Raw genomic sequence first — 17225 nt, forward strand, 5'->3', positions numbered from 1 at the left:
GAAAAGGTGATAAATAAAATGTGTCTACTCATTCGGAGGCGATAAGTAGATTAGTAATAGAATATTTGTTGTCATATGGTTTGCCATTTAGTGCTCTTCTAATATTTTTTTTTCTCGTTTATTTCGTCTCTTTACAAGTCTTGCAGAATATTTTGGTATTTCCGTTTATGAATCGCCCCGCCTTGCCCCTCTTCCCCTTTGCTGTTCAGCTTTACCCTCCCCTTCATTTACTGTACATTAAGTTTTAAGTTTGTAAAAACCGAGGAGTTGTTTTGCAAGCAAGCAATGGTGTGGGTTTACTGATTCAAAAAGACATTCAACTGTTAAAACACAATTACAATAGCCATTTTTTAAAATTGGACCCTTATAGGCATTGATGCATTGAACAAGCTTGCCTGTTTGACATAGTACAAACAACTGTAATGCAAAGAAGTGGAAACAAAAGAAACCCAAAAAAACTTCAAACATTCTAAGTTGAAACTCTAATACAAGCCTCATACAATTATGTAATCCATTATGATGATAACAATAATAATCGAAACGAATGGAATCGAAACAAAAAAAGAATCACAAAAATAAAAATCACCCAAAAAAAAATAATGAGAAACGATTTGCAAGATTACACTCTTTTCTGTACTCAGATAATTAAATCATAGATGATTTACAATGATCATCATTATGGGTTATCTTCAACTACAAAATGCTCAATAACCTCCCACCTCCCCCCTTTCCCCTATTTATTCATCGCCAGCATCTTCAATATTGAAGATACCTCTTTATACTTCGATGATAACAAATAATAATCTGAAACATATAGATTTGTTGAGCTATTAAACAATATCTCTTGTTTATGAAACAAGCAATTACAACAATACAACAAAAAAGAAATATATCATACAACATTTAATAAATTATATAGAAACAAAACAAAACAAAACAAAATACACAATTAAATATAAATCACGAAGAACTAAAAAAGAAAATACAATAATAATAATAAAAAAACACCAAATCAATTATGAACAAGATGAACCAAAGCTTCATCATCATTTACAATCGAACCAATAAAATTTTATTTCTGTTCTATATTTATTTTTCCAACCAAAAAAAAGAAAAAGATATGCAATTAAAGATTGTATAGCCGCTAAACTAATGTATCCAACAGTGAGTAAGTGATAATATTTTCTTCTCTTTTCTCATTTTGTTCACTAAAACTCACTAGTAAATCCTTCTGTGTATCCTATATTACCAAATTGATAATCTTGATTATTCGTGATATTTCCATATCCGGTATTCATAGAAGAAAGCATCATAAGATCCATATTAGCTGAAGGGTGTTGGCTATTATGCGTGTAGGAAACACCAAATGTTTGTGAAGTAGGTGGAACAAAAGTGCCTATTGTTTGTTGTGGTAGTGGCATGCCATATTGAGCATAAGGTGATGATAATGAAGTATTGAGCAGTTGTGAAGCTACTGAGCTGGTATATGCACCTTGCAGTGGCTGTTGTTGTTGTTGTTGTTGCCACATTTGGTGTGGTTGCAAGTGTTGCATCGATTGGAAAGTCTTTTGTAACCTTACTTGTGGTTTAGCTGAAGATGGCAATTCATTGATATCTGGCATTGATGCTGAATGAATGGTGTCTCGTATACCAGGAATTGAAGTTGCTGCTGCACTCAAGTTCTGATTATTCAAATCCATATTAGGACTAGTAGTGTCCGTTGGGGTACCACCAATTGAGTTTAATGCTGGTTCTGAGTATTCAAACACTTCTTCAGTGGTCTTTGAGCTTGAAGCCAGTGCTCGTGGTGGTAACACCAACTTTGTAGTAGTAGTCAAAGCATCTTTGCATTCACTCACTTTAGCAAATTCCCAAAGTAAAACCAATTTGACTTTCAGTTTATTAACTTTACTAGCATCTTGTTCCTTTTTAACACTATCGGGGCTTGACTCGTAAAGTATTTGTTTAATGGTGACACCTTTGAAAGCAGCACTAAGACCACCTTCACTTTGATCCCCAAATGTACTGAAGAAGAACTTCCAAAATCCCGGTATAAATTCTCTGTCTTGATTCAACTGAATACCGTCTTCATCAAATTTCACAATCTCTTTACCATAGGAATATACACAAGTGAACAAGCTGTAAGTTCTAGAAGATGATATAATACTGGTATGTGTGGGTGATGCGTTTTCTGGTTCTTCGTACTTCAAAGCATAACTGGAACTAAACCCGTCGTCGATACTATATGATTCTGGCAACTGCGGGAGCAATATTTTCACCATGTTGTGAATGATTGGAATATGAGGACACGATTTAAAATCACTTAAACCAGGGAACCTACTGGAAATATTAGCATTGTCTTTCAATTTCAAACTTTTAACGTCATTGCCATTTTGCTGTATCGTCAAAACAATTGGATTCATACCGTATTGGTCATTAACAGACATGAAGAAATTGCTAAATTTTATTTTATTCAAAGGATTGCCCGAGTGTTTTCTTCTTATTCTCTTTGTGGCTGGGAGATGCATAGGCATTGAATCACTTTTTCTTTTCATCGAGTCACTAAACCCAAGTGACTTGTTCAAATTAATTTTCGAAAAAACATCTTCAAATTTCTTGGTTGATTCCAATTGTTCCTCGTGACTGTTGAAAATAGGACCATCGTTGATCAATTGGATTATATCGAGTTTTTGTCCTAAATTCTTAATCACTTGAATGTGAGAGGACACTTGCTTTCTTGTTCTGAATTTCCCGGTTTTGGCAAAAATGTAATCTGATATTAATTCATTTCTACCACAAGATCTACCGGCAATCTTTATTTTGTTCAAACCACTCTTTGGAATAAGTCTCAACACTTCTTCAAAAGCTTCTTCAACATCATCTGACCAGATGTCAGTGTCTTGGACACGTGAATAAGCACCAGTAGGTACATGTGAAACTGGGTTGTTGTCATAGTGGCCAACAGAAGACACTGGATCATTGGAAATAACCCCAACGTTGCCGTTCTCATACATATTAGGTTGATGAAGTTGTTGTTGTTGTTGTTGTTGTTGCTGTGGTTGTTGTTGTTGTTGCTCATAAACATCATTTTGGCAATTATCGTCATTGCTATTGTCATCTCCTTGGTCGTACACATCATGGCGGATTCTCTTTTGGTTGAGACTAGATGGAGACAAAGTACCCAAAGTCTTTCTAATGGGAGTTCTTTGTTCATTTATTTGGCTTATAAAAAACCCTTCATCAGAAATGTCATCATTCAAAGCAAAATTGGTAGATCTTGGCATTTCCTTTCTTACCATCTTGGAAGATTCGTGTACCTGGTAAAGTTGCTTACCATTATTACCAATTGCAACATCAACAATTAATGGAAGCTTCTTGCCTTTCTTTTGTCCATCGGCATTTCTCACGGGAGTAGCACTAGGAGTAGCTTGCGACATCATAATTTAAAATAGTCAAAAAAAAAAGCGGTAAACTTAACGGATAATTTATAAAAGGGAAAAAAAAAAAACAACAACAAACAAACAAATGTGAGATTGCAAACAAAAATAGGAATTGACAGCAACCACGTGATAAGTTCGATAAAGGGTGTAATTAACAGTGATAGTTAGTTAGAAATAGAAATTGATACCACAGTCTATTCAAAATAATAGTATTGACAGTATCAATGAAAAAAACAAAAATAATAAAAAACTAGCGGATACAAATTAAAACAAGCGGCAGCTAGATTGGAGTGGGAATCGTGTGAGTTGGTGTGAGGTATTAATAGTAAATATAAACTAATTGATGTGAATTGATTAAATTGAAAATAAATAAAAATCAAATTGGAAGAAATCACGGGGATATATCCATGTACTTATATATTATTTTCAAGAATTAAAATTAAGGGAAGTCAAGGTCCCTGTCTAATTCATATTTTGTATTTGATGTTGTTTGTATTTGAGGTGCATTTTTTTTTTTACTCTCTCTTTATTTTTTTTTCTTTACTTCATTTAACTTATTCTGCTTCTTGGTTTTTGTCGCCTTTGTAAATTTCTACCTGACTAAGGCAATGAGAAATTGGGAACAAAACCAAACAAACAAAACACAAGTATACTAATCATGTCACAAAACACTTTTAGCCATATGCATATCACTTCTATTGCCCATTAATTCCCATTTTCTAAAAAAAGTAGTTTCAGTTTAAAAATAAAAAACCAAGTGATAAAATCCTTAGGCTGCATAATTGTTGAATTTGGTTATATTTTTTATTTCTGTTTAAAAACTTAACCACAAGACACAAAAACCCTACCCGAAAGTGTTTTTAAATGTGAAAGGTCTAAAAAGTGGTTTGTAGTATATGCACAGCTTTAAAATTTGAATTCAAAATTTGCAGAGGGTGGTTAGAATAGAAAAAAAAAACCTCCCTCATTCCATAAACACTAGAGTTAGACAGCAAATCCTTGGACTTTTTGTCCATTCCATTTCTCTTGCTATTATTGTCGGTTTTCTATTTTTATCAATGAGCCAATTAAATCATACGTCTGGTGAAAAAAAAAAAAGGTATTGTTAGTATACTAATACCGACAATCTACATTTTTATACATTATAACCATGCGTTCACCCAATAAAGACAAAACACATTGAGGTATACAAATGGTTCCCACAATAAGGAAAATCAAAAAAAAAAACGTTTTGTTCAAATCTAATAAATATAATGAAATTTCAATTAATTAACAAAGTTATTTAGACGACCAAGTATATCGCCTGATTGTTAAAGCTATTAAAATTTGTTTGGTAGTGTAAAACAGATAAAAACATCCTATTGTACCTTAAAGGAACAACAGAAGAAGAAGAGTCTTGAAGAACCAGTGAAATACTTCGTGCGATTACCAAAAAAAAATTACTTACGAACTGGATACCATTTGTTGTGTAAGTTCTCTCTAATAACTACCCATAACCGTGTTCCAGTTAGGAGAACTCAAAAATGAGTTTTGCAATTTCTGGGCAGATTGCTGCATATTCGCGGGCTGCAAACTGTTATTTTTTAATTATTTTTTTATTTGTGTAATTAAGGTATTCCATGCGCTCATGTGCAATACCTAAATGCACATTTCCCAAATAATATCAGCAATTTATTTTTATGACAGGTCAAGTGTGTAGTAGTAGTAGTATTACTACTACCACTTTCGTCCTTTTTATTCCTGTATATGGTAATTCAGTCATTTATTAGTTCAATATTAGTTTTAATCAAGTTCTTTTGTCAGTATATATATGTATTAACTATAGTTATACTCATGTGAATATTAAACCCCTATATTTGATTAGCTGGGCAAATATATGTATTCTGACTACTAGGGTAAAAAAAAGAAAGAAATTGTTGATGTAAGTGCTGTCATTTCTTGGTAAAAAAAAGAAATCTTTTGTGTCCAAAATTGCGTCACTCTGATCAGCACAATTCCGTAATCAACGAAATAAGCAATCATTGAGCAAACACAAGGTTTTAGGTGAAACTGGATATTGGGTTATCATTAAAATCTGCAGAACCAAATTTTGTATTTTCTAATTTCTTTTTTTTACTGGATTTTACAAATTTCCTGATAATTATGCTTTGACCATGCATGTTTTCAACTACACATATGTGACTCATTGCTAACCAAATTTCCGGGGATGATTCATGAGTAAAGAAATGGAACACAAGTTTTCGGCGTAAAGGAATCACGAACAATTGACTTCTGCACACGACTCAACGTTGAGACCATTGTTTCTTGTTTTGTTCTTTTGTCTTCCAGTTGTGATTCATCCTTCTGTATTTCTTCTTTTGTGTGAAAAATACTTTAATGGTGACATTCTACATTGTTTTATTAATTCCAATTAATGAAGTTGATGAATGAAATTAGATATCAAATAGTCATCTTGACATCCATTTTACGGAGGAGCTTTTGTGATGTTTTTTTTTCTCGGACTCTTGTTTTGACAGAGTTAAACTTCAGTCAGCCTTTAGTGGATTTAGTTTTTCTATTGTAGCTAGATAAACAATACCAGTCTATACTGATTGGTGTTAGTTCAAACTAGGCCGCATCATTGTATAAACCAATAGCAAACTCAGTCATTTTGCGCTTTATTATCTATGGATTGAACGTAGATGAAATTCTTACAACAACAGAACTTCAAGTGAAATTACGTGCAGTTTGGTCTTGGCCAGTTTACATTGTTTCCCAACGAATATAATTGTACTGTTTCTGTTTTTTTTAAAAAGTATTATGCAGCTTAATCCTAGCATTGTAATGAATTCGCGGGCATACGGGTAAATAACAATGCTATTTCTCGGGGATGGTTCTGTGTACTTTAACAAGAAATAAACTTGAAGATAATAGTTTCTTTTTTTTTTGAATTAACCGTTAATTCTGGGGTGAATTGAGTTTCCCTTTCAAATATAATGAAAGAGAAAATTAAATAAAGTCATCACATGTAATGCATTATCTGATTTCATCTTAAAAATTTAACTCCTATTTGAAAGCAACCAAAAGTGTTGCAAAATTTTTAATTACAATCGCCAGGCTACATTCAGATCGAAAACAAATGCTATCTTCGATCTTAGTTGTCAAGATGATGATGTTCACACCTTGGGGTCAACATTCTTTACTCTAACTTTTCTATCAATCTACTTAAAATTGCACAAGATACCGCACAACGTCAGACCAGTTTGATAAGGATTATATCATATTGTTCTTCTGATTCAATTTGGTCAAAACGTGTTCTAATTCAGTTTTATCTGAAATACAAAAATATTCTAAACATTCCCTATCCTGGCTAGCTGGTCTACATTGTTTGTTAAAAACAATATGTTTGTAACTTCTAGAGTTTGATGTTTTCGGAGTTCCGTGAGATTTAGGGACCCAATAGATATTGTTGTTGATACCTGTCATTTGTTAACGGTCATAATGTAGTACAAAAAAATAAACCATATGATGAGGTAATACTTTTAAAAACAAAAATTCAAACTGAGTTTCTACTTTGTGTTATAGGTTTTCCTAAATTGAGTCTCTTGGCTTCTGCTTCTTTGTCATTACATCCAGTATGGTTACGGTTCTTGTAATTATACAATACTGGATTCAATTCAGAAAGAGGCGGTTCTGAACATGCATAATGCTCATCAAGAGAACGGTAAATGCAGAAAAAAAAAGCAACAAATACGAATACATATACATATACATACATTGGCATCCTTCAGTGCTTGCTTTTCAAGGTTGAGATATTTTTGGTTTTAAAATTTAGTCACAATTAAGTGTAAATGTTGTAGAGAAAGTAGGATTGGTAGTAGTCAAATTTAAAACTTGTTGATTGTAAATCATTAGGTTGGTTGGTTGTGTACATCACTAGAAAATGGCATGCAGACACATTTTGCGCGTAATCTTGTCTCAGACATTTTGAACAGCAACTTTATTTTATTTGCGCTCTGTTGTTTTTAATGCATGACTCACAGTCAATTCTCGTTTTTATGTATAACTAAGTATGATTGTAGTCATGCAAAAACCGAAGAACTCCAAGTTTGGACTCTGTAGTTACTAGTGGTTTGGTCAAACTAAATTTGCTCTAGTGTTACACCGAATCAATGGTTCTTTCTCGCAGCCTTGACTGTCCTAAAAGACGTAGCTCTAAAATTATATCTATTGCTTGGTTCTTAACGTAGAGGACGCAGACGTATACTTTCTCTTTCAACTCTGACGTAATGTGACCTTTTAGTTGTTTTCAAAACCATTACTACTACTACTATTGGTAATGAGAACATTGTTTGAGTCACTCTCCTATTGGTAGTAAATCTTACACAAGAACTCACAGGTACTCGCTAAGAATTAACTTTTTTAGATTTAGACACAAGAAAAAATACCTAACCTGTTCAACAAAACCAAACCATTAATCAATGGGTTCAGTTGGTCACTTTCTTTTTCTTTTCCACGGCTATATACGTGAAAGGGCACGGCGTTTACAATTATAAACACGTATATGTAATTACTCCAAAATATTTCTGAACTCACTTCAACTGTTACTTGATCCTTATATGCATGTTATAAATTAACCAAGAAGTAAGAAATCAACATATTTATTAGGAAACTAACAAGAACATAATCGAAAAAAAGATTGATCACCTAGTTGTTTTAAGAATATCAAATGCTTATCAAGAACAATAACGAAGCATTCGGATGCAACTAATCACCTCGTAGAGCTACAACGTTCAAAACAAGCTTATGGTTTGTAGTCAAATGCACAATCAACCGTTGGTGATGTTGAAAAGAAATTATGAACTTCTGAAAACCCAAGAAAAATTTGTACAATGTCAAGAAAAAGCGTCTTCAGATTGAAACGCCTTCGTTAAAGTCATCAATAAAAAAAAATACAAAGAAATTTTCAGCCTCTGGCTACCATTGTTGTGATAATGCTGATGTAAATGGTACCAATCATCAAGGTAGCTTATACTTGCCAATATTACTCAATTTGGTTTGTTGGTGGATTTCACATTTCTTTTTTTTCTTCTAATATCAGTTTTGTGCCAATTTCAAATACGATCATCAACTTCAAGCCTACCACCAAAGCCACTGTAAATGTTTGAAGAATATCTATCGTGGTCACTTGGTACTTAACCAACCCAAGAAAAATAAAAGATGCAACAAAAACAAGAATTCCCAATATTAACAACACGAAAGCAACTTGAAATGTTGAAATTGATGCAAAATTTTTTATTTTTTTTTGTAAATTTTGCTGCCAATTCTAAAACAAATTTAGACTCTTTACGAAGTGAAACAGACTATGCTACCAACTTACTTATCATTGTTGTTACATTTTTTTATAGAAAGTACTACTACAACTACCTCTTCTGATATTTCACAAAACTCACTCTATCCAGGTCATCAATGAAAGGTCTAAACCATAACTGTTAACAATTATATGAGTCTATACCTCCACAATTTCAAATGCCAACAAAAAAGCCGCCTCTACCCTCCCTTCTTTTTTGTGGTTTTAAGAGTAATTCAACTCACTCCTTCCAATCATGCAATATACCAGAATTTTGAAAATGATAATTCCATGATCAGCCCAACAATAAAGCCCTTAAACCTTCTATTTTCATTCATCCCCATAAAAAATAACAGTGAACAAAATTTCTTGTTAGTTGTTCCCAAAGATAACACTGTGGCCCTACAATCAAACATTTTGTACTACCCGAGGTAAATAAACACGTTGTAAAATGTAACCACTGGTATATTTTTAAATCCTGTATATACTGAAATAATAAACAACAACACTTACGAGAAGAAAAGAAAAGTAGTTTGGTTCGGCGAAGTCACTCAACCATCAAAGCCCGTTTATATCATTACATCCTTTTAAAAAATAAAGTAAAATAGAATAAAATGCAAAGTTTATTTCCTTTGGTCTTTTGTCATCAGACAATGTTGATGGTTTGTTCATGGCATGATGATTATGAGTTCTTCCATTTCACTTTCCTAAAATGGAAACTGGAACGCATATAATTCTCCTAGTCTTGCAAAAATTTCTCTAACTCTTTTTGATTTTGAACAGATTCAATCTCATCATCGTCAATTTCACTGAGATCGTTCTCTTCCAAAATTGTACGATAATCAACAAGTTTCAAATCGGTATTTGTTCCAGCTGATCTAACATTGGGAAACGAAAGCGAGCTCTTTTGGTTCCCATCGTTTATAACATCCTTTTCAAATACTTGTAACGACGGTAATTCTTTACGAAATCCTGCAATCCAGTTTTTCATTTTTTTATACACAGCACTGCTAGGCTTGTTCTCTTGGAATATGTATTCTCGCAAATTTTCGACATCCTGCTCGAGCTGATCTATCGATTGGTACCCATATTGTGAATTCTTTCCCGAAATAGAATTTAAAGAAATAACAGCATCTGATTTGGGTTTGTAAGTTCGTAAAGTTTCATTGAAATCAAATTTATTATTTAGACGCATTATTGTCAACTCAATAAGTTGTTTCAAAGGAAAGTATACCAGATCAACAACATCAAAACTCACCAGATTTATTTCATGATTTGCTTCTTGTTCGTCTGTTAACATTTCACCCATAGAAATTAGTCTATCAATATCACTTACCAACGATTCAGCAAATTCTATTTTCTTTGTCAGTTCACAAGCATTGTTATTTTCAAGAGAGTTAGAATCATATAATATTGAGCTTGTTGCTATCAAATTATTGTTTTTGCGAATCAAAGATGCCCCTCGTTTCAGTTTCCTCTTCAAACACCAATATCGACACACTTCATCGGCAATTGACCTTAAATCTTGCAAAATCTCCATCTTGGTTCGATTGGGCAAAACCTTCAAATGCAATACCTCGTTCGTCGATTCCTCAGGTAAACTTATTTGATTTTCCACTTTCAACTGATATAGTATCTGGACTAGAACGTCGCTAAATAATTTAGGGGCAATTGGTGTGTTAGCTTCCGTGTTCCATTTGAAGATATTCAATTTATTTGCAGTTTCTCTATCTTTGCTCAATCGTGCATTCTCCTCATTCAATAACTTTGTATCGCGATAATACAACCTAGTTCTTCTTATACCATCTAGCACTTTGGTTTCATCAAACTCAGCGGGACTGTGTCTCTCACAGTACGACTTTAATGTCAATTTATTGCTTATTGCGCCTTTGATACCCTGCGTCATACTCATATACAACCCAGCACGTTTGGCACAAGTTACATGGTATGCTTGGAAACAACTTCGGTTACAACACTGAATACAAGCACCCACTCTCTGCTTGCATATATAGCAAGTCAATTTCCATCGGCTTTTTGGTATTCCTTCCATCCCTTCAATGGGTTCCATATAAATCGGATTGGCAAAATATAATTCATTAATCCACAATCCACAAATTACATGACTCCATAAGCTGTTATCCAATTGTTTGAACGCACCAGTCGTACTTGGACAAAATACACATTCTGTTGTTCGGTTTTTATTAATCATACATTTCCGACATAACCACTGACCTTCAGGAATAAATGCAACCCCATAACATTCCTGGTGCACTGCAATGTCACACCCATCACAAAAAACAATGGCATTGGCATTATCACAATCACTATCATTACAAATAGCACATTTTTGATCATAAATGGACCCAGGAACAATCCCATCATCATTTCCGTATTTGGCATTATTGTGACCTATAGTGAGCAATTTGTGGTTCGATCCAGGATCACTAGTACTGCTCCCCACATTCGTCGTAATGGAGTTCATTTTCAATTCTAATGCACACCATTGATTCTCCAAAGACGTCATCATGATTTCGAAAACTTCTGGTGTAATTTTAATAACATTTTCGGGCTGGTTGTTTCGATCTTGCAAAAACAAATAGTCCTGTTCATCCATATCATATTCCACTAGATTTTTCTTTTTCTCAATGAACTTTTCAATTGATGCCGTCGTTTCCCTAAGTGATGCATTGAGCTGGAATGGTCTAATGTATGTATCTGGATTTGGTTTGTTTGTTAACTTGGATGGGTTTTGAAATCCATACTCCGATAATTGCTTGCTGAATCGTAGGTTTGTGGGTGTTAAGCTCAACTGTGGGACTCGTCTATACGTAGGCGCTTTGAGTTCAGATAAGTTCACTGCATGACGTAAGTTGGAGGATTCCTCTGAATTAGTATTCCTATCGATGACAAATACAGGAAGTTGGCAAGTTTCATCAAGATCAGGGTATATTTCCTTGAAATCTGTCTCCTCCCTTGGTTTTAATGAAAAATCATACAGGTTTGCCAGTACCAGATTCATTTTTGTACAGGAATAATATGGTTTAGTAGTTTTTCATATATTGATCAAACTCGATATCAACAAAGAGTAGTTAGAATTGAAACAAACAAATCAGTCAAACTTGTTTATTGTGATTTTTTTTTTTGTCTTTTTTTTTTTTTTGGTTTTACATAAAATTGTTTTTCAGTCGTCGCGCGTTACAAAAGTACTACATAGTCTTTATAATTTTTTCGTGGTTGGTTCATTGTCTCATAATGCAAAGCTTGCTCCTTGCCTCAAGGTATTCAACGGTAATGCTTTCTTTTGGCTACTATCCCACTTTAACAGCTCTTCAAAAATGTTGAGACCAGATCCATCTCTTGAAACTGAAGTAGAGTTTGCAGGTGATGAAAAAATTGATACACATTCGGGTGATGGGCATATTGCTCCATTTAATGTAGCATCTTTGTTCAAAGAGTCAAAACGCCCGCGTTCTAGTTTCTCATTTATGGAACTCGAATGTGATAAAGCTGGTGCTGACACCCCTCCTACCTTTTGAAGAATATTTTTGATTTGATCTCTTTGCAACGCTGACAAATTTGAAAACGATCTCTTAAGAGGCAGCAGTATTGTGATGGCTGGTTTGGTCAGATTTATTTTCAAAAATGAATGTTGGAGTAGCTGACTTGCAGTAAGTCTCTTTTGTGGGTCAACCTGTAAGCATGCTAATATAAAATCTTTGGCTTCTGAAGAAACATCGACCCAATACTCACTAGGCTCGAATAGGTATTTGCGGCTACGAATAGCATCTTTTGTTTCTTCGTCATCGTCACAGTCAAAAGGCATATATCCACATAGCATGAAATAAACACACACACCTAGTGCCCAAACATCGATGGGGAAATCGTACCCAATTTTGTAGTCCAACATTTCTGGTGCCATATAACTTAAAGTCCCTGCAACTTCATGCAATTTTTCCTGCGGCTGTAAAATTTTAGCGAGACCAAAATCACCTAATAAGATAGTATCTTGGTGTTTACTTTGGAAAAATACGTTTTCTGCTTTGATGTCATGATGAAGTATTTGGTGCTTGTGAAGAAACTCGACAGATTCCACCAATTGTCTTGTTATCGTGCGAGTGGTTTGCTCATTTAATTTTTCTTCTTCAGCTATCTTGTTCCATAAATCTCCGCCGCGAGCTAGATCTGTCACTAAATAGAAGCTCTCCTCAGTTTCAAAAAAATCTATGAGTGACAAAAGATGACTATGAGATAAAGAAATTCGATTTAAAACTTTAAATTCGTTTTTAAGCATATTCTCAAACCCATACATCAACCTCTTGGTGTATTTCTTTGCGGCATAGTGTCTTCCAGTAGATGTGTTTTTGCACTCAAATACAACAGAATATGATCCATCTCCCAAAGGCTTTTTGGATAAGATATAGGAAGTGTTGTTGGCAGTCGTTGTCTTGTTTCCAGTGGTTTCATCCCAAGGTGTAAACTTGCCTGTCTTGGTCATCGTGTGCTTGTTGATGAGAACAAGCGAAAACCCAAAATTAGGGGAAAATCTACATTTATATATGTATTTTTTTTTCTTCTTTGGTTGCTTTTTACTATACAATAAACGAAAAAAAAAAACAAGTTTTTCCGAGAAACTTATCTGGTCATGTCGGGGCACATAATATTTATTGGGGGGTTGCTACGGCGTTCTATTTAACTTTTCATGACGACCATAAATCTATTAAGATTCACAGAGTCTTTAACAAACAATCCTGAGAGTACCATAATGACAAATATGTTTTATGATAGGCATTTATAGGAGGCTGTTGGTTTCAACTGGAAAAACAAAAACACAATGCTCAAATCTCCATATCATCCGATTATTGTAACGTGCTTTGGGGGAAGAACACACCACCACCACAACTGCGCGGAGAACTATAACAAAGGAAATTTTTTCCGAAACCTTATAATTTTTTAGACTTCTGAATTAGGAAGAAAGCGAACACTGTAACGACATTAGTTAAATCTATGTAAATTTTTTTTTTTTGGTGAGAGCTCATCACATTGCAAAATCAGGGAAGAGAAAAAAAATTAATTAAATAAATAAAGTACTAGTTTAAAGAATACTCTTTAACAATCATTACTCTGTTTTTACTGTGTCAGTCATGAGTTCTGGTTTAAATTTGTCCTCATTGAAGGATAAAATATTCAGTAAATTAAATTTACAGAAAGACAACCAAACCAAATCACAACAAAAATCAAAGAAAGCAAGTTCAAATGACAAAGAGATACAAAAAGATAAAAAGAAACCAGCAACACCAGCAAAAGCAAACGCCAAAAAAACTAAAGGAGTTGATGAAATATTGCGTCGTGAGGCATTAGCATTGGGTGCTACTGACGAAGATTTGAAGCTAGTAGAAGGTATCGAAAGTGACGATGACAAAAGTGAACAGGAATTTGACGACGACTCGAAATTGGACAAGAATTTTAGTGCTGATTTGAGTAAGTTCATGAAAGGGATAGGTTTGGGAGAAGAAGAAGCTATGGTAGTGAGTGAAGAAGAAGAAGAAGAAGCTATGGTAGTGAGTGAAGAAGAAGAAGAGGAAGTTCCCGAGCTAGTCGAAGGAGAAGAGGAGGAAGAAGAAAAAGTGTCAGAAGATGATGTTGTTGAGGAGGAGGAGGAGAGCATCAGCGAGAAAGAGAGTGAATCAGAAGACACTTCAGATTCTGAGTCTGAAAAAGAGGTTGTTGTTAAAGAGGCAAAAATTGATAACAAAAAGTCCAACCAGGACCCTGATAAGGTGACAGATCTTTCATCAGTGTCAAGTTCCAAGTTGATTGTTCCTAATAGAACAGATTGGTTTAATATTGTCGAAGTCCCAGCAGAAACACCAGAAAAATTGGACAGATTTGCCAGAGAAAGATTATTGGAAAGGGCACAAAAAACCATCGAAAAGGATAATAAAACTTACTTGGAAGAATTTGCCTCAAACACTTCACAAAAGAAGTTCTTGTCTCAAATCTTGTCTGATGGTACTTTGAATGATAAAATTTCAGCATTGACATTATTGATTCAGGAAGCACCTTTACATAACTTGAAAGCTTTGGATACCTTATTGGCATATTGTGACAAAAAATCAAGAACAGCTGCTTTGCAATCTATTGTTGCATTAAAGGATTTGTTTGTTAATAGTTTGTTACCCGATCGTAAGCTATTTGCGTTTGACAAACAACCATTAAGAAAAGATGATAGCGATATTCAGTTGGCCATATATTATTTTGAAGATCACTTGAAAAAAGTGTACTTCAAATTAATCCAGATATTGGAAAAGTTATCTCACGACCCTATAGTACATGTGAGAATGACAGTTGTGAATCATATTTTTGACTTGTTAGGTGCTAAGCCGGAACAAGAAGTTAATTTGTTAAAGTTGGGTGTGAACAAATTAGGTGATATTGATAATAAAGTGTCTGCCAAGGCTTCCTATTTGATTTTACAGTTGGAGCAAGCCCATCCAGCTATGAAACAAATTATCACCGATGCTGTTATTGATGTTATTTTCCAAAGCAATAATGACGACCACGCCAAATACTATGGTGTCACAACCTTAAATCAAACCATTTTAACCCGAAAGGAACATGAGTTAGCCAATTCTTTGGTGAAGACCTACTTTGCCTTATTTGAAAAAATTTTGGTGGAAAGTGATGGATACAATAAAGACACTAAAGACGATAAATCTATTGGTGACTCCAAAAAGGGTAGAAAGAATAATCGTAAGAACTTCAAGAAAGGTAAGAAAGGAGGTAAGTCCGTTAAAATTGAAGAGAAGACTGAACAAGAACTCGTTGAAGAAAAGAATGCTAAATTTTTCTCAGCCTTACTTACCGGGTTGAACCGTGCATTCCCATTTTCAAAATTGCCCAACGAAATCTTCCAAAGCCATTTGGACACTTTGTTTAAAATCACACACAGTAGTAATTTTAACACTTCGATTCAAGCATTGGTTTTGATTAATCATATAGTGTCTGAACAAGGTTTAAATTCTGATAGATACTACAGAACATTGTATGAATCATTATTGGATCCTAGATTGGCTAATTCGTCGAAACAAGGAATTTACTTGAATTTACTATTTAAATCATTGAAAAACGACATTGCTAATATACCAAGAGTATTGGCATTTGTGAAAAGAATGTTGCAAATATGTTCACATTGGTTGAATGTTGGTGCTGTTGCAGGTATGTTATACTTAATGATGGAGTTATCGAAAACAATCCCTGAAATTTCTGATTTATTAGTAGAATTTGCTTCCAGACCAGACGATACAGAAGAATCATCAGAGAAGGATACCGAAGAAGTTGATAAAACCAAGGATGAAAACAAAGACATAGAGTATGACCCAAGAAAACGTAATCCTAAATTTGCTAATGCCAATAGATCTTCTTTATGGGAAATACACCAATTCTTAAATCATTATCACCCAACAATCGCTATTTATGCATCTTCGTTCTTGGATGGAACAGAACAAGTTAAACCAGATTTGGGTTTATACACCTTATCCCATTTCTTGGATCGTTTTGTTTATAAAAATGCTAAACAAAAACCACAAACAAAAGGTTCATCTATTATGCAGCCTTTGGGTGGTGCTCATACAGGATCTTTGTTGGTCCGATCTACTAATCTTGTCGATACCACAGTTCCCGTGAATACTGAAAACTGGCTTGGTAAGAAGATTGAAGATATCAAACCAGATGAAAAATTTTTCCATCAATACTTCAGTACTAAAGTTAACAAATTAAAGACCAAGAAAGATGATAAGAAATCAAAGGAAGAAGGTGATAATGATGATGACGAGGAAGACGATAATGAAATGGATGACGACGAAGTCTGGAAAGCTTTGGTTAAATCGCGTCCAGAGGTAGAGGATGCTTCCGAAGATGACTTTTCAGATTTTGATGAAGAAGATTTTGCTGACATGGATAGTGAAGAAGAGAATGAAGAAGATGCGAACGAAGAAAAAGAGGATGTGGAAGGTGAATTTAGTGATGCTAAACTTGAAGCAGAACTTGATGGTGACGATGATGAAGAATTAGATCAAGATGATTTTGATGATGATGAAAAGGCCATGTTTGCAATTAACGATGAAGATGAGTTTGAAGATGACGAAATAGAGTTGAAGATGTTGGGAGATGACGACGATGATGAAGAAGAAGAATCTGAAGAAGAAGAAGAGGAAACGAAAAAACGTGCAAGAGAAAATGATTCACATTCAAAGAAAAAGTCAAAGAAACAGAGAGTGAAAGATTTACCAATATTTGCTTCTGCTGAAGATTATGCAGAATATTTGGACTCTGACAATGAATAAATAGATATTGTATAATATAAGATCTAAGTTTTGAGACTATCGCTACTGGAGAGTATGCATGACAAAAGTCAACTAATCTAATAAATAAATAAATAAATAAATAACACATATACA

The 17225-nt window shown here is 34.2% G+C and overlaps 4 protein-coding genes across 4 annotated transcripts; 1 reads left to right on the plus strand and 3 right to left on the minus strand. All coding sequences in view use genetic code 12, as the record gives it.

Annotated features, from left to right (window-relative positions):
• Positions 1 to 1208: 1208 nt before the first annotated feature.
• On the minus strand, positions 1209 to 3440 carry TEC1 (transcription factor TEC1; the record flags this gene model as incomplete). The annotated part of the gene is made up of 1 exon (XM_718029.1): positions 1209 to 3440. One exon carries the CDS (start codon positions 3438 to 3440, stop codon positions 1209 to 1211), a length of 2232 nt encoding a protein of 743 aa, XP_723122.1.
• A 6068-nt stretch (positions 3441 to 9508) lies between these two features.
• Positions 9509 to 11788, minus strand: CAALFM_C304540CA (uncharacterized protein; the record flags this gene model as incomplete). The annotated part of the gene is made up of 1 exon (XM_718030.1): positions 9509 to 11788. One exon carries the CDS (start codon positions 11786 to 11788, stop codon positions 9509 to 9511), a length of 2280 nt encoding a protein of 759 aa, XP_723123.1.
• Positions 11789 to 12016: 228 nt separating this feature from the next.
• On the minus strand, positions 12017 to 13264 carry CMK1 (protein kinase; the record flags this gene model as incomplete). Its single annotated transcript, XM_718031.1, has 1 exon — positions 12017 to 13264. The coding sequence occupies one exon, from the start codon at positions 13262 to 13264 to the stop codon at positions 12017 to 12019; it is 1248 nt and encodes a 415-aa protein (XP_723124.1).
• Positions 13265 to 13910: 646 nt separating this feature from the next.
• On the plus strand, positions 13911 to 17111 carry MAK21 (RNA-binding ribosome biosynthesis protein; the record flags this gene model as incomplete). Its single annotated transcript, XM_718032.1, has 1 exon — positions 13911 to 17111. The coding sequence occupies one exon, from the start codon at positions 13911 to 13913 to the stop codon at positions 17109 to 17111; it is 3201 nt and encodes a 1066-aa protein (XP_723125.1).
• Positions 17112 to 17225: the final 114 nt, after the last annotated feature.

Source organism: Candida albicans, chromosome 3 (assembly GCF_000182965.3).
Source record: "Candida albicans SC5314 chromosome 3, complete sequence".
Lineage (NCBI taxonomy): Eukaryota > Fungi > Ascomycota > Pichiomycetes > Serinales > Debaryomycetaceae > Candida > Candida albicans.